The 16,833-nt window shown below is 51.4% G+C and overlaps 1 protein-coding gene and 1 long non-coding RNA gene across 4 annotated transcripts in view; one reads left to right on the top strand and one right to left on the bottom strand.

Moving 5' to 3' along the window:
- Window positions 1-404: 404 nt before the first annotated feature.
- TBX3 (T-box transcription factor 3) lies at window positions 405-14,943 on the bottom strand. Of its 2 annotated transcripts, XM_082355715.1 has the most exons (8): window positions 13,216-14,943; window positions 11,275-11,542; window positions 10,305-10,364; window positions 9,896-10,042; window positions 7,869-7,945; window positions 6,388-6,545; window positions 4,297-4,973; window positions 405-2,459 (listed from the first exon to the last, which is right to left on the bottom strand). In XM_082355715.1, exons 1-8 carry the CDS (start codon window positions 13,602-13,604, stop codon window positions 1,998-2,000), a joined length of 2,238 nt encoding a protein of 745 aa, XP_082211841.1. In that variant the 5' UTR covers window positions 13,605-14,943; the 3' UTR covers window positions 405-1,997. The 2 variants fall into 2 exon arrangements, with proteins under 2 accessions (XP_082211841.1, XP_082211842.1); XM_082355716.1 differs by lacking the exon at window positions 10,305-10,364 and having other exon boundaries at window positions 13,216-14,937.
- LOC309611381 overlaps window positions 14,285-16,833 on the top strand; it is a 168,379-nt gene continuing 165,830 nt past the window's right edge. Inside the window, exon 1 of one of the 2 annotated variants that reach the window (XR_014234491.1) lies at window positions 14,285-14,371. This is a non-coding gene — a long non-coding RNA (uncharacterized lncRNA). The remainder of the gene's footprint in view (window positions 14,372-16,833) is intronic. The other variant, XR_014234492.1, reaches the window with a different exon arrangement.

A 16,833-nucleotide genomic window follows, 5' to 3' on the forward strand; every position in this document is an offset into this window, starting at 1 on the left:
CGACGTGCAAAGGGAGAGCGAGCCTAAAACGAAAATGTTCGGATTCGTGCGGGAAACACTGACTTAGGGAGCGAGCATTCTTTTTCCATTAAAACTTAAGTATCTGAAATTGCTATTCTATCCAATTCTAATCAGCCCCCCTTCCGTCTCTCGTTTTGCTTCCTAATTTAAAGGAAAAGTAATTTCAGATTGAAGCCGCTCCCTTCGCCGCCGCCGCCGCCGCCGAGTAAGGGACTTTTGTTTTTAGTTTTGTAACTTGAGTGACATCTCATTTTGGTTCAGTGGGGGCGGTCTTAATTATTTAAAGGCAAAGAGAAGGGGCTAAAGGAAGCCAGGAGAGAAAGAGGCCCACTCTCCACTTTCAGGAAAGTTCCCTAAAGAAAGCACTTAACACGAGGCCCAAAGACATTTCAATAAAAATTTATTGAAATTTCAATGATATTTTAAAGAGAGGGGGCAAAAATACAGAAAACCAAAGAACTCAACAATTATAACACAAAATATACCTTCATGAATTTTTGTCTTTAAACCAGCTCTCAGCACCTGACTTTTGAACTGTGAATATATATCTCTATAGGCACCAATTCAAAACACCATCAACACTGAAGACAGTAAGTAGTCAATTCCACTTCGTTTTGAAGAAATCAGAGACTAGCAAATACAAATACAAAAGAAAAATCATACAGTCAAACCACAGCCTCCGCACTCCCCACCCCACCCGCAAGCAATCTCAGAACCACTCTTAGGAATTTCAGGTGGGGCTGGGAAGCAGCCCCACCTCCCCAAGTTTTGGTAAAATAGGCAATAGCACTTTTCCCCACTTTTGGACATTAAAAAAATTTTTTTTTCTTTGCAGACAACTCTTTTGAAAAGTGTGCCGGTGTCGGTGCAGAAAGTGTGTTTTCTACTTTTAAAAGCGATCCTGTGACCTTGAAATAAAACTGACTATAGGAAAACAAAACCACAAAACCTGACAGCTGCAATCCTATTTACACAGAGCTATGTACAATGTCAATAAATTAAAGTTTAATTTTTCGAGCATTCATATTCCACCTATTTACAAGAGTTATCAAATAATTACATAAATACTTTGTCTAATAGTCTCGCTTCTTCTTTATTATTTTTTTAAAACCTTGTTATTGCATATACAGGAAAGAGAAAGAACTGCCAGAGGGACAACATGAATCCTGCTACAGAGCTTAGATAAAATAAATTCATTTTTGGTGTTTTCCCCACCCCTTCCCTTTAAATCATCCCCCTTGGGGTTGTCGAGAATCGAGGAAAAGGGTAAGGGGTAATGTCCTTTTCTCTCTAAAAGCAAGCATTCAAAAATAAAACCCACAAATACATTACTGTGGAACATGCAAAAAGAGACCTATAGCTCTTAAAACATCACAAGAATATTAAAAAGACACAGATTTCCTTAATAGAGACTAAACAAGGATGGCAGGGACTTCCCTCCCCAAACAATGCTACCCAGTAATTTATTTAGAACTGATACGCAGGTCACTAGAAAGTTTTTAATCTTCACAAACAGAATCATATTAATGTATCCATTTATCCCCGGTATTTTCTTTTCAATTTTATTTGTGTTTCCACTTGACACGGTGAAGGAAAAAATATATATATAAATCTGCAATGGCGGAGCTTTTCAACCCCTCCCCTTCTGGGGCCTGGCTACCTCGATCTTCCCACAGCTTCCAGACCAGCCTCGAAGGAGGTGCTCCGGCCCGGCCTCCAAGGCATTAACTCCCACCCCCAAGAGCTCAGTGCAACCGACGTTTCTGAGCCAGATCCCGGATGTATAAACCACGCCAAGAAGACAGGGCTTGTTTCTAGCACATTCTCTCCAAGGAGTCCGGCACCCCTTCCCAGACAGGGCTGCACAAAGAAGGGCTGACCTCACTGCACGCCCGTGGTTTATTTGACATCCAACAAAGTGCACTGCAGACTGGACTGGACTGGACTGGAATGAAGAGACTTTTCTGGGGAGGGGTTTACGGGGATGCGCTGCGGGACCTGTCGGGCTTGGCTTCCAAGCCGCTGACCAGCCGCTGGATGTTCTGCAGTTCGCTGGTGGCCGCCTCCTTCTCCGGGCAGAGTTTGGGCGACAAGGACACGGAGCTGGAGGAGAGCGTGGAGGAGCGGCTGTTGAGTTCCGAGCCCGAGTCCACGGCCACCGAGGCCGGGCTGGCGGCCAGGGCGGCGGCCTTGCCGTCGAGGGGCCCCGCGGCTGCGGCCATGGACGGCAGGGCGGTGGTGAGCAGGCTGCCGCTGTCCGGCACCGGCACGGGGATGGAGTAGGGGCTGTAGCGCAGACGCGGGCGCATGGTGTTCAGGTTCAGGAACGGGTGGCGGTGCACGGAACTGGAGGCCGCCGCCGAGGAGGCGGCCGCCGCCGCGGCCATGTACGTGTAGGTATAAGGGAACAGGCTTCCGAAAGGCGACATGGCCAGGCCCTGGGCGAGGAAGAGAGAGAACGCAGGGGCAGAAGAGTCAGGGCCCAGGCTCTGCGCAGTGGGGAGGAGCCAACCTCATCCATCACCCCTCCCCCACCCATCCCCACCTTGGGCGAGTCCTTAACCTCTCTCCCTGGGGGGTAGGGAGCAGGACACTCAAACTTCTGTGTCTAGGTCCAAATCTGAGCTGTGTCAATCTAGGCCAAAGTATTCACTCCCTGTGCCTCACCTTTCTTATATGGCAAAACCAGGGAAAAGTTCAATAATTCACATACGTATGGGGGACTTTGTGGGTATGAAATGAGCTGCTGCCTGCAATATACTTCACACAGGGTGCCTGGCCAATAAGATGGTTGGAAATTCTCCCATCAGAGTCAGTTGTTCCACCTGTTAAATGGGGCTACAGACAGTCTACCCCACAAAAGTAGCTGGGTGAAAACCAGAGGACATAAAATATTGGACATGCATTTTTTTTTTCATTCTTGTCGCTCCACCCCTCTGCCCTCCTACTCCAGTCTAGAAGTTTAAAAAAAAAAAATCTGGGGAAGATCCTTAAGTAAAAGGAAAAGGGGGGTGGGCAGGATGGAGGGGGAAAGAGTAAAGGGTGTTTGCTATGAACAGAGACAAAGAAATCACCTAGCCCCAGATATGCTGGTGTTACAGGTGGAGAGACTGAGTTAAGGTAGGCCCCAGGGGTGTAGGAATTCACTCAGCTAGCAAGTGGCAGAAGCAGAATAAAAATCCGGGGACCCTGGCCTGGGCTAGTTCTCTCTGACCCATTGCCTTGGGTACTATTAGTACCTGTTTGCCCAGGCAGGCCCTCGCCCGCCTATCACCTGCCCACCAATGACAGGAGGGTCTCCAGAAAGGGCTAGCACAGGAGATGGGAGGGATGGAGGAAGGGCAGAAGCCCTTTTCTCAGTCCCCTCCTCCTCCCAGAGGGGGAGGCCAGTCCTGCCTCTTGGCTCAGGGAAGAGAGATGAATGTGCTCAGACAAAACAAAAGGCAAGGGCGTGCAGAAAACCCCATAGAACCTTTTCACCGGGGTTCAGAGCATTTTCAGCAGCCTGAGACTTCTCCCCAGCTGCTGGAGCCCCAACACAGCTGTCTGAGCCATACACAGGCCGCCAAGCCTGCCATAGCCCCAGCCTGTCCTTCTCTGACATTTCCCACGTGTGCACAAGCCATTAACCCCTAACAGGCTGGCCTGCGAGGGGTGGGGGAGCAGGGAAATAGCTTCATATTGGAGGTTCAAGAATCAACTCTTCCCCAGGGAGTCACTTCCCTTCCCAGGCCATGGTCTCTCCCTCCTCTAAGTCTTGGGGGAGGGTTGGCTGTGAAACATTTAAGAGACATTGTAACTCTGAAGCTAAAATCACAGCCTCTGGAAGAGGCCCTGGAGTCTGACTGCCTGGGGTAGAGTCTCAGGTCCACCACCTACCAGCTGTGTGTCCTTGGATAAGTTACTCAACATCTCTGATCTCTGTCCTTTCATCTAGAAGGTGGAGGTGATCATAGGATCACTGAAGTCAGAATAGATGGAGTACTTAGAAGAGCACCCGGCACAAAGTAAGTGCTGTGTAGAGTTATTACCTGTTATTACCATCTAGTTACTCTGCTAGAAATAGCCCTTAACATAGAAAAAAATTTTTTTAAGTTTTGGTGGGGCGTGTGAAGTTATGATGAATCAATAAGTCTTGCACCTAGTAATAATAATGATGATAATAATAATAATTATTATTGAAAGCTTCTAGGCTGGGGGACTGGATGAGTGTCTGGGACCAAAGGGCAGGCAAACGAGAGTGAATGAGGGGCTGGAGAGGCGGCTGATAAATACCTGAGAGGCCAGGACATGCTGCTGGAGGTGGAAGGGCAGGGTGGCCGCGGACGCCCCCGACAGTCCCTGCGCCGCGGCGGCCGAGGCCATGGCCGTGGAATCCAGGCCCGAGACGCCGGTGGAGGCCCCGGACACGGTGGCCAGCAGGGGCCCCATGCCGGCGGCCATGCTGGAGAAGGCACCCCCCATGGCGAACTGGCCGGGGTGCAGGAAGAGTGGGTGCCCGTTGAAGAACTGCTGGCCGGCCAGGCCGGGGGCGAAGCCGAGGCCGGGCAGGGGGCCCTGACCCAGGTGCGCGGCGGCCGCGTCCGTCTGCACGGTGAGCGGCGCGAAGGCCTCCTTGCCCGGCAGCGCGCGCGCCTCCTCGGCCTTGGAAGTGGCCGCGCCCTCGCGGCCCGGGCTCCGGCGCTCCTCGGCTCCCAGGCCGCGGGTGCTGGACGAGATGGTGGCCGGGCTGTGGCGCGAGTCGGGCGACGCCTTGTCCAGCCGCCCGCTGTCCCGGGGCCGGCCGCCGGGCTCGGCCACGAAGAGGTGCGCCTTGACCGCCGGGCTGCCCTTGTCCCGGCACGGATCCTCCGACGTGGTGGTGGATATTTTGGCCGCGTCGCAGGCCTCCGGGCCGTGCTCCTCTTTGCTCTCGGCCTCGGCATCACTCTCACCCTCGCTGGGACACAGATCTACCATAGGAGGGAAACAAAAGCCAAGCGGAAGGGCGTTAGCTCTGAAACCCGGGCCAGCAGAACTCCAGTTCCCCACGTTGAATCCCAGCTCGGCCACTTCCCAGCTGTGTAACCCCAGGAAGCCCCTTAACCTCTCTGCGCCTCAGTTTTCTCATCTGCAAAGTGGGAGTGTGATACGGCAAATTTTAGTGGAAGGATGCAACAAGCTAGTAACGAATTTCAAGTATGTAGATAGAGCGGCACCCCTCCCTCCATAGATCCTTCCCCAAATGGGTAGTAAATTTTACTATTTTACACAAGTGAGGACTGAGCTCCTACTAGGTCAGACAAAGCCTTTACTGGCCTTTTCCCCATTCGATTGCAAATTCAGTTTTTAAACATTAAAACTGACTTACACTAAAACTCACTGCGGGAACACCTTCTAGTTACCCTCTCTTTGTTCCCTGAGTGATTGAGATCAGTCCCTTCCACAAATTTGTGGATTCTTTCAGAAGGATTTGTTTGGAGAGAACCCTGACGTTTGAATTGGTAGTGGCAGAAGCGAACACTCCTCCCGCAACGCGCGCGCACACACACACACACACACACCACTGAGCCATCTCTGTTTCCCCGGTCTCTGCAGACAGAGATGGGTGATGAGTGGCCCACTCACTACCAGAAGACAATCATGGATTCTCTTTTGCTCTCACCACACCCTCTGTGGGTGTCCTACCAGAAAAAAAAAGAGATCCCATTTTGTGTTTAAAGCTTGAATGGATTGACGACATACAGAACTCTCATTTTATTTCACTTAAAAAACAGGTCTCTTCCTATTGAGAGCATGTGTGTCTTTCCAAATAAATAGTTCTTGCTCTTTAAACACAGGAAACCAACTGGGGATTTGCACAGCTCCTGCCCTCCCCAGCCCAGACTCTCAGTGCTCCATCTCCTCTCACAGGTCCAGGGTGGCTCTATAGCTGGATTTCTCCTGGTCACCTTCCCTGTTCCAGGTGGCAGAAAATCCCCTGACTCCTCCCACCCCCAGCCTAACACATTTTAACCTAGAGTTTGAAGACAGAGTAGAAAAAAGTCAGCTGCTGCTTGGTTGGAGGGATGGGGTTGGGGGGGGTGGGAAAAAGAAAGAGAGAGAGAGAGAGATGCTCCAGGCCCCCACCCAGAGGGGATACAGGAACTGAGACCACCCCTTCCTCCTCCGCCAAATCAGTGTCTGGGGGAAAGGGGTCTGAGCTCTCAGATGAACTTAGGGAAGGGGGACACACCTGATCACCCTTTGTGAGATCTGGCTCCTGTTTACAAACTTCTAGAAGGATCTGAAGCTTTGGAGGGGTCAGGTTCCCTGGTGGGTGCCGCCCCCAGCCCCCAACTCTTCAGGCTTCCAAGACCTGGAGAAATCAGAGGTGGCCAGACTTACCTTTGAGGTTGGATGTCCCTACGGTGGAGACGGCCGGAGAGGAGGATTGGGCGAAGCAGCTGAAGGCAGCCTGCTCACTCGAGGACTCGTCGGAGGTGCCATTCTCCTTTTTGTGTCTGTCATCGAACACCCTCATGGACTGCAGAGTGAGCTGCTTTCTGTGGCAGAAGCCCACACACACCCAGCGTTACACATCAGAGCAGGATTTTCCCCTCTCGGTCCGCCTCACCCTCTCCAAAGAGGCGCACACACGCCCAGGGGGACGGAGGGGGAAAGAAGGCTTTGGGTGTATTTATTCAAGACCAGAGGGTTTCATTAGGGAAGGGGTATTGGCTGGGGCAGTGAAATCTGGTTTAAAAGTAAAGAGCAACTTTGGGCCTCACTGGTTCCAGTTCTCACACCTCCCCAGGAGTTACTGATTGCTCCTTTGGGAGCTGCAGGTCCAGGTGATGGGAAGATAATGTCTTCATGAGGAGGAGGACCATACCTGGTGACCCTGAGCCACTAGGTATCAGGTTGGGCCATCTCATGATCATGCATTTGTACCTGGATTTCCCTGCCCTCAGAGTTCAACGGGAAGGCAGGAGGAGTTTGAGTCTTTGTTCTTGTGACTTAGACATGAATTATGATGTCATCTTATGAAATAAACCATGATATGAAAAAAAAAAAAGTAAAGAGCGAGAGGGGAGATGGGAGCCAGCCAGAGACAGCTGAGCAGCCTGCCTCACAGGCGGAGGGGAAGAGGAGGACGCAAACAGTGAACACAAAGAACGGACCAACTCCGCATGGGTTGCTGAGATTGGGAAGAAGTGGTCATTTCATGGTGCACTTTACTGTAATCGGTTCACCAACGCATTAATCGGACTAAAAAAAAATCTATTTTGATGTGAGAAATTCATTCTTAATGCCCACCCCCTCCCCCAGGGGCTAGGTTAAAAATTGGGGCTGATTTTCGAAATTCTTTGAACGCGGGTGGGGGAAGGGAGAGCTTCTTTTATATACCAGCCAGCTGTCTGCTTAATGCAGAATGATATGTGTCCCCACAGAAGGAGGGGGCCATAGATGTCTCCAGGGGCTTCAGTTCTGTCTGAGGGTATTTGCCAGACAAGACTGCAAAAATTCCAAGGCATTTTGTGAATGGCTTAGTCCTTTCCTGGGACCTGCCCAGGATGAACTTAAACTAATTAGAAATTCATAGGCATCTGTATATAATCTGTATCCCTGATACTTTTCTTGCAGAGACATCTTTCTATGGGGTGGCCTAGTTAACTTCCTTTAAGGTAACATGGAAGAGGTAGAGAAAGTAGTGTACCGAAATTGGTAAGCTCTTGGCTGAGGGGCATCAAACTGTTTTCCACCCTTCCCCCACCCTTCCCCAACCGTCTCAAGGTAAGTGCCTGCATCCCACTTCTAACAGTCGAGTGTCGGGACCTAGAAAAGCGATTTTCTAAATTATCTGAGAAACAACTGTCTCAGCTCACCTTTTTTCTCTCCTGCCATTTCCAGTGTCCCGGAAACCTTTTGCAAAAGGGTTGTTGTCTATTTTTAACTGAGTTATCTGGAGAAGGAGACACAAGCAAGAAAGAGACATTGGCTTCCTTTTCTAGAATGTTCTGGGAGTGTTTCCCCCAACTCATTAATCTACTAGAAATCTGACTTCCAACCACCGGAGAAGTCATTTGGATAGGCCAGGTTGAAGAGAAAGAGAGAGGGGAACACAGAAGAAGTTTGGAGGGGGCCAGGAGGAAAACCAAAGGAAACTGTGCCATGGCTGGCATCTCCCATTGGAGGCCAAACCAGGGATTCCAGGCTGAAATGATCCTTGCCTGGGCAGCCAACAGCTTGGGCTTAGAAATGGAAAAGCTGTCAAAGGGCAACCTGTAGATCTTAAAATTATGCTTTCCTTTAGATTTTTTATACAGTGCAATGATCATAAAATATGTTATGGTATATTTCCTGCCCCAAAACACACGTACAAACATATACACAGCACATCCTCCAACCTTTTCTGTAAATCTAATAAAATGATTTATGGGGTTTCACTACCCTTGTGCCGGCGCTGGGCTTGATTTTTTTGCTGGGTGTCGGGGGCAGGGTATGTTTCAGGAATTACGATATTGACAATTATAGATTTAGAAGGACTGAATGACCACTGTTAACATTTGTTTTCATTTATATGCCCTGCCACCACCATTAGGTGGAGAAGGCCCATGGCCGCTTTGATCAAAAATGCTATATTTTATTATTCCGTTAACAACTTAGATTCATAGGATTCTGGGTCTAGAGGGTGCGTGCATTTTTACACACTGAGGAAAAATAGTATGTAATCTTTCAAATCCCTTCCCTGCGGTGGGGTCGGGGATGCGGATGATGTATACAGAGTTCGCTAGAGGTGGGAAAAGGGCCCCTTGGATGGATTCTTGTTCTTGGAATAAATCCTGTTTGCACTTCTTGCAGGGAGAGGAGGTCCTGATGTCCTAGTCTCCAGACCAAGGAACCACACCTGGAACACCCCCGTCAGCGGGCCACAGAGGACCCACCCATAGTGAGAGTGAATTCAAAATGTAGGGCATCGTCGTCTAGTGAGCTGGACTGGCACTGAGGTCCAGGGTTCAGAAGTTGAAGGGCAGAGGTCCTCAGGTGCCCCCCACTCCCCTGCCCCCTGTCCCCATTAACTGCCTGCTAACAGCCAAGCTGGCGACTGGTGAACCCGCAGCCAAGAGTCACTTTCTCAGTGTCTCTCTGTGTCTCTCTGTGCAAACGCCCATGACCTTCGGGCCACCATAGCTTTACATACCAGGTGCTGCCAGCTGTTCCATTTGGGGGTACTCCTAATCCCTGGCCTCAGGCCCAGGGGGGAAAAAAACCCCTTCAAATGAAGTGGTGACTTTGGTCACCTCATCTCAAAAGCCTCAGACAACTCAATTAGCATGACCCTGTGATCAGAGTAGGTTTTTCCAAACAAACACACACACACACACCATAAAAAACACAGCAGCGTAAAAGGTAATAAAAACCAGACCAGCTACTCGGGATTTCTGGCTAGGGGAGAAAATCTGGTCTCTGCTGGGACTCTCCTCCCAAGATCCCGAATGGCTTTTGCCTTCAATTTTAGCTGGTTCCTTTCGAACCTGATTTCTTGACCCTTCTTCCTGAAGGGGAAGAGGATGAACCTTGAAACCAACAGGAGAAAGCCCCGGGTCGGGTGGGGCGGGCAACAGTAAGGACGGGTGGTTATAGGAGCTTCTCACTGGCAAAGTTAGTGTGGCATTTTTTTTCACTCAGCACTGGATTCCTAGCTGGTCAAGTTTTTTTTTTCCTTCTGCCTCTGCAGTGTGCCAGTGCCCCTTCCCCGCGAAGCTCCACTGAAGGTCAAATCACAAAAGAAAAATCAGACTCCCATCCCAATGCTCTGGTAACTTTCTTATCCTCTCCCCAGAGCAGCTTAAAGGGGGGAGGGGGAGTGGGTGTTAATATCACGATTAAAAAGAAAAGCGACTTTGGTTACCTTATCATTCTGGTATGCGGTCACAGCGATGAATTCGGTTTCGGGGAACAAATACGTCCGAAAAGTACTATAAGGAAGTTTTAAGATGTCATTGGCCCTCACAATGTGGAAGCGGGGCTGGTATTTATGCATGGAGTTCAGTATAGTCTGCAGGGGCCAGAAGAGGAGAGACACACATCACAAGAGGATTTAGTGGGAAGAACAGGACCCTAGGACCCCTGTCAGGCCGACGTCTACCCCACCGAAGGGCACCACGCTTGTACCGAGCCCACCTCCTTGGAGTACCTCTGTGGGGACATTCAGCTCCCCACGTAATCTTCTGGAGAATCCAAATTGCTCCTCAATTTCCAAAGGGTCCTCCCCCACCCTCACCATCTAAGGTTGATTCGTACCTTGAACCCTAGCCTACCTGAGTACCAAAACTATAATTCCCCTGCCACGTTGCTTGATCACTTGGGAAGGCCAAAGTCTTAAAAGATAGAGAAAAACATGCATTTTAATTTACAAAATGATTCAGTCTTTTAAGTGCCCACTAATTGACGAGCCCAATCCACTTAAAGCCCTGAAAGGCTGAACTCTAGAGAGGAATATTTATGCCTTAATCAAATCAAGGGCTTCAAATGCAATTCCTGCCCCCTGAAGATATTTCCGCGCCATTCACGTCTTCCTGGGCCTAATCTTTCTGCTTATTCCTCACTTATCACTCTGTTTATTTTATTGAAATGTTGGGGAGGCGTAGGGGCAGGGGGCAAAAGGTCCTTTGCTTGACTTTTACAAGCAATCTAAGTCTCCTGAAAGTCTCTAGGAACTCCCTCCCTGAATCCATACATATACTCCCAACACACATGCAATTTTTGTACTGGGAAATCTAAGTCTCATTTCTAGTAAACCTGATTTTCACCTAAGCCCAATTCTTTTTTAGTCCAAGGGAAGAACATCTTTCAAAATCTGTATTCACACCCTCTCACCAACATAGTCAAGACTTCGAACCTTAAAACTCCCCTAAGCAACAATACGGCTGGTTTCAAAATAGAAGTTTGATATCGTAAAACAAATCCTTTACGAACATCTACCTTTGACACTGATTTTACGTCTTCACGATTGCTTTTTAACTTCCCTGTCAGGTCAAACAGTTACCAAGACCTGGACTTGCCATAGAATATGAGCCTCACTTCTTTCAGAATGCCAGGCCTTCCATTATCTGAAGAGAAACACCCTGGAATTCTCTCTCCATCTCTGTTTGCGGATCGAGCAAGTTTGCTATGCTTGGCAACTGAGAGCGAGGGAGAAACTCTTGATTTTACATGGAAGGTGGAAGCACTGCCTTTGCTAGAGAGAAGAAAGAGAAAATTTTATCAAAGGGAAGCAATGGAACTTACAAATCCGTGTTTGTCCGAAATGTTGTTGGTGAGTTTCAGTTTGTGGAAAGTGACAACTTTGGACATCCACTGTTCCCCCGTAGCAGGGCTGTCGGGGTGAATGTACATTCTCTTTGGCATTTCAGGGTCAGCCTTTCCCGCCACCATCCACCGAGAATTGTGAAATTTATACCGACAGTCATCTGCAGCGATAATGTCCATCAACAAAATATATTTGGCTTTTTTATCCAGCCCTGAACACCTTACTTTAAATGGAGGAAACATTCGCCTACGAGGGGAGAGAAGAGAGAAGAAAAAAGGAAAAAAAAAAATCACTCAGTTTCCGGGTTTGATCTTCTACCAAAATATTTAAATCAAATTTAAAACTTTCTATTACATTTGATGAGCTTGTGCCATTCAGAGTAGGGCGACTGGATGCAAAGTTGTTTCCTTCCACAACAGAAGGATTAAATATGCTCAAATGGCTCTATTTTAAATGTCCCAAGATTCAAAACGAATGAATTGTGGCACTGGATTTCTCTACATCATCTAATAATTTCTTTGTAATTTGTTTGGTCTCTTGTATGACTTTAGAGATTGCCCTCCTTAGAGGGAAATTCCTGCCTCTGCCTTTTCCTCTGCCTTTTCTGGGTGTCTAGCTGTAAACAGCTTGGGTAGGATTTTAGTCAAGTTCAGTCAGTCGAGGTAGAATTTTTCCACCACCCATTGATGAGAAAATGTTAAACGTATCAAGAAAAGAAATGTCAAGTTGCACCCCTCCCTGCTGTGGAACAGCAGTCCCGCTGCTGGCGAAATGAAACTGTACTTCGGTGAGTTCTCAAAACGAATTCTGTAGATTGGGGTGGACGCCCAGGCCTGATCACCAGTCTGCCTATCGCGCTGCTAACCCCATTCTCCCCACTGCTCGGGCCAGTCCAAAACGGCAAGACGCCACCACCAAATTGCTTCTTACTTTCCAGAGGCATTGGCATTCTGTACTTTTGACTTAAAAGGGAGCAGAGAGCGGGTCGCTGTGAAACTGCCTGTATGGCTTCTGGGTTGGAGGATTTTATGGCAAACTTTGGCCTCATTTAGCTTGGAAAGACACAGAAAACTAAAGACCTCAAGAGAGGGATTTTCTTTTTATTCCTTCAACTTTATGCCTTGGTAGATTTCAATGCCATTTAAGAAAAAAATCAGTGATTTTAAGGGACAGGCACATTTTGGTCAGGCAAGGACCTCTAAACGTTATGTAAAATGTGGTTGATAATATTCACACATGAAACAGCAGTATGGGGCTCCCTACTGGCTCCTTGGGTCTGCAAACATAATCTTAATTAGCCAAAATTGCCTGTTGAACTCTCCCTCGATTACAGACACACGAAGCAGTATGGACAAACCCCAAATGCCCTTCGGTTTCTCTCTGACGCTGGCAGGGGCAGGCTCAGGCCCCCTCCAGACCCAGATGCTAGGCTGGAGGGCAGAAAAGGCAGGGCAGCTCCTTCCAGGCCTCCTGCTACCACACAAACAGAAAGGGCTGTAAGTGTTTCTCTCCGAGAGCAAAATGAACCAGACAAAAAATACATCTACAAAGACACAAGGATGTTCCAGAAAGGTTTGAAACACTGAACTTCCTGCAGTGGGGTGCTTTTCTTTCTTCCTGCAGAGACGTCTGGGCAGCATTGAAAAAATTCTACCTATCCTGTAGGGAACCCGGGATGCAGACCCAGGTAGGAAAAACGGCCGGCTGCAGACGCCCAGGTAAGCTGAAATCTCCTACCACAGGGGCAGGGCCCGGGGAGGTCTCTGTACACAGTTCTGGTACACAGTTCTGGGGGAACTGTGTTTGCCTCTAAGCCGGAATAATTGGCAAACCGACCGTTCTGGGAGGAGAGAGAGAAAAGGAGGAAAGAAACCTTCAGTAGTTTGGGGGAGGGGGCCCGCTGCTTGACGCTTGCTTACCTTCCCGACTTGGTAATGACCATCTCCGTGCCCCGCTTGTGGAACTGATCCCAAAGTTCTTTGGCCTCGAGGTGCACCTTGGGGTCATCTTCCACTTCTTCTTCCGGCTCCATGGTCTTCAGAGGCCTCAGATGTGTCTGCGGCCCCAGGGACGAGAAAGGGATGCCGGTCTCGGCCGCCCCCACCAATTGATCCATGATCGGCTTGGCCAGGGCGCCGGGCAGCGAGAGCGCCGCCGCGCCGTTGGGCGGCAGAGTCAGCGCGGGGAAGAAGGGCGGCTGGTGACCCAGCACCGCGCTCATGGCGAAGTCCGGCGCCCGGTGAGGTAGGAACGGATGGTAGGCCATGCTTGTCCCAGGAATGACCGGATCTCTCATGGAGAGGCTCATCCACTCCAGGCGGGGCGCTGGGCTCCAGCCGGGGACAAGTCCGCAGCTGCTGTTTTGTTTTGTTTTGTTTTTGTTTTTTAACAGCAGCGCATAGTTTGGAGGGAAAAAAAAAAAAGCGAAAGGAAAAAAAAAAGGGGGGGATCACAACTAAAGCACCTCAAAGTGAGGGGAGGGGGAAGTGCCTTTTCGGGAGGGGAATGCCGCTTTTAAAGAGGGCAAGGCGAGAAATCAGGAGACATAGTCGCTCGGATGACTGTCCTTGTGTCTTGCGTTTTCAAAAAGCCGCTCCTGGAAGTCGGTTTACGAGGCGAGAGGAACGAGCAGGGTCTGGACTCGTGCCGGAGCCCTGCCGCTTGGCTCGAAATAGACACGCCAGCCCTCGGTCCCGGCAGTCCCTCCCCAGCCCCCAGTTCTTTGTTGCAAATGCGAACGGTTCTCCTAGGAGACTTTTTACCTTTTCTTCTCCTTCTTCTTCCCCCGCCCCCTATCTCTCTGCCTCTCCCTTTGGCTCGCAGGAGGCGTCTGCAGTTGCGCTAGACCGGCTTGAACTGCGAGCGAGGGAGCAGAAAAAGTCTCTCTCCTTTAAAAAAAAAAAAAAAAAAAAACAACTCTGATTGAAGCCCTCTTCTACCAGCGCTATCAAAACTTGAACTGCAAACGGGCTTCCGTTCGCCCTCCTCCTCCTTCCTCCGCTCCGAGCCTGGTGTCTGGGTTTCAATCCGAATCTTGGTGTGCTCTTCTCCCGCGCCTCTTCCTTGTCCTAAAACGTGAGCGAATTCGCTTCCTAAATCTGCGTCCAGACGCGCAGGGCAGGGAGGATTTAGGGGGGAGGAGGGGAATGAAAAGAAGGGAGAGAGAGAGGGAGAGGGAGAGAGAGAGAGAGAGAGAGAGAGGAGAGAGAGAGAGACAGAGTGGGAGAGGGAGCGCGAGGAGAGGGAGGGAGCCAGAGAAAGCCAGAGAGAGCTCCTCGCCACCCTCCTCCGCCTCTAGAATTCCCCGGGCGTCTGCTCGGCGGTCTAGAAGGTCGGGCTCTGCTGTGGGCTGCGGAGAGCCGGAGGCCTCTTGATTGGCTCTTTGACGCTTTCGGACCAATTGTGTTGCTGCATAGGCGTGGTTTTCACAGGTCGAGTGCTGGGGGATAGAGCCGAGTTATAAAAAGAAGGTGTCGGAAACTGTAACGTCGCAGCGCCGCATCGGTACTACTGCCTGTCCTGTGAATATGTCAACATGATCAGAGGGAGGGCGGGGAGCCACTGGGGAGCGCGCGCACTGAGTCGCCTCTAGGTGGCTTATCGAGAGATCGCCGCAGCCTCAGAGCTCGCTTGCTCTGGCTCAGCCCACGTCTGAAATGCCTCAGTCATCCAGCCCGGGATCGAGGGAGGAGGCCGGGCATGGAGCACGGGGGAGGGAGGCGGGAGCGAGCGAGCCGGGCCAGGAAGGCGGAGAGCGCGCCCGGCGCCGGGTAGGGGCGCTCGCCTCTCGCGCGCTCGGCTCGCCTCTGGCCGCCGCGGCCGTTTCTCTCTCCCGCTCACCCTCTTAGCCCGGCCCCGGGCGAGCCGAGCGGACGGCCCAGGCTCCCGCGAGCTGCCCTTCGGCCGCCGGGCGCAACAAAAGCCGACCGCCGCGGAGAGGCGAGCGCCGCCGAGTCTCCAGGCTTGCGCGCTCTTCAGCCCCACGTGGAGCCAAGCTCCTCCCGGCCGCCACTAAAGGGCTCCCGAGCTCGGGTGTCTCTCGGTGCCGCTCTGCCCGGCAGCAGGGCTCAAGGGCTCCCGAGCACACGGATGCGGGCAGATCTCAGACCACGCCGGTGGGGGCTCCCGCCCCACCGTGCGCCACGCGAAACTATGCGCGGAGACCCAAACACTCCTAGCACATCTGTCCGCGAATACGCGCCGGCCCACTGGGACCCAGCCACCCGCGAAAACCACGTACACGCAAACACTTAGCCTGCGCGGCTGCCCGGGTCTGCGCTCAACTGACTCCGGGAGGCGGACTCGGGCTTTTTTGAAATACATTTACCAGCCCTTTTAGATCTCGTCTTCCATTTGGAATCGGGCTCCCGGTTTTCCACCTGAATGTGTGTGTGAGTGCAGAGGGGAGAGGGGAGATCTGAACAAAGTGAGCGCAGCGAGGGACTAGGTTCTGGGCCTGTCCCCGTCCAGCCGCCTCCCTCCCTTCGGCGGCCGGCTCGGTGAGGAGCTGGTAGGGGGAGGTGCGCCAGCTCTGTATCTTCTCCAGGCATCGCACTTATCTCTCGGTGCCTCAGTTCTTTCTCCACCCGGGGACTTATCTCGCCAGAAGTCGGGGGGTGAATTTGTAAAACAAATCGTGAAACGCCCCCATCCCAGAGGCGAGGTGACCGGCTCCAATTCAGGTAGGGTGGGGGGGCCTCAGCAAGGGTGAAGGGGAGGGAGGTAACCGGATCTTAGCTATCAGACCTGTCGCCGAATTGGTAACTGTTACCGCAGGTCCCTGTCCGGGTCAGAGGATTCCCCAGACCTACATTTCCCATTTCTGGGGGCCAGTGAGTTGGGCCGTCCCTGCTTGGATGGAGGGAAATCTTGGGGACAATATTCTTTTACCCTTCGTGAGTTAGGAGCTTCCTCCAGTGGAACGAAGGAACGGCTGATTGCGCGGCCTAGGGGGTTAAGAAACCCCAGGGTTTGGATGTGTGTGTGTGTGTGTCTGTGTGTCGATAGCCAGTACCGTCCTCTCTTACATTTTGCCTCGTGTACCCCCTAAGCCCCCAGCTCCCAGACTCCGAAGTGGGAGCAAGTGGGGGGTGAAAATGCAGTTCCATTGTGCGCCAACCGCTCCGAGATAGGGGCGGAACTTTTGAGGCGACAAGATTTTCCAGCCTCGCATTTTTGACGCACATGGTTAAGAGCGCTTGGCGCCAGCGCTAAGAATTCCCTGAAGTCACCAGAGAGAATAGAGTGGTTCTGCGAACTCCGTCTGGCTCGCCACCTCGCCCCTTTCTTTCCCTTTCGGTCTTTCTCTGGCGTCCTCTCGGCCTCTCTCTGCCGTGGTGGAGCAAGAGGCGGCGGGGGCCAGGGTGTCGGCTCACAACGCCCCCCTCCCGCGTCCCTAGTGGCCCGATCCCGAAGGGTGCGAGAAGCCAGGCCTTCCCCCTTCTTACACCGACCACGGAGGTCACCACAGGGTTTCAAGAGTCTCTGGAGGCTGAAACCCGCCCCTCCCCCACACTGCTGGCCGCCGGAGCCCGGGG

Source organism: Balaenoptera borealis (assembly GCF_965194805.1).
Source record: "Balaenoptera borealis genome assembly, chromosome: 14".
Taxonomy (NCBI): Eukaryota; Metazoa; Chordata; class Mammalia; order Artiodactyla; family Balaenopteridae; genus Balaenoptera; species Balaenoptera borealis.

Coding starts and splice junctions, on each gene's coding strand:
- TBX3 (XM_082355715.1), bottom strand. CDS start 13,604: ATGAGCCTCTCCATGAGAGATCCGGTCATTCCTGGGACAAGCATGGCC. Junction 7,946..9,895: donor CCGCATACCAGAATGATAAG/GTAACCAAAGTC, acceptor CTCCTTCTCCAG/ATAACTCAGTTAAAAATAGA. Junction 2,460..4,296: donor AGCATGTCCTGGCCTCTCAG/GTATTTATCAGC, acceptor TTCCTCGCCCAG/GGCCTGGCCATGTCGCCTTT.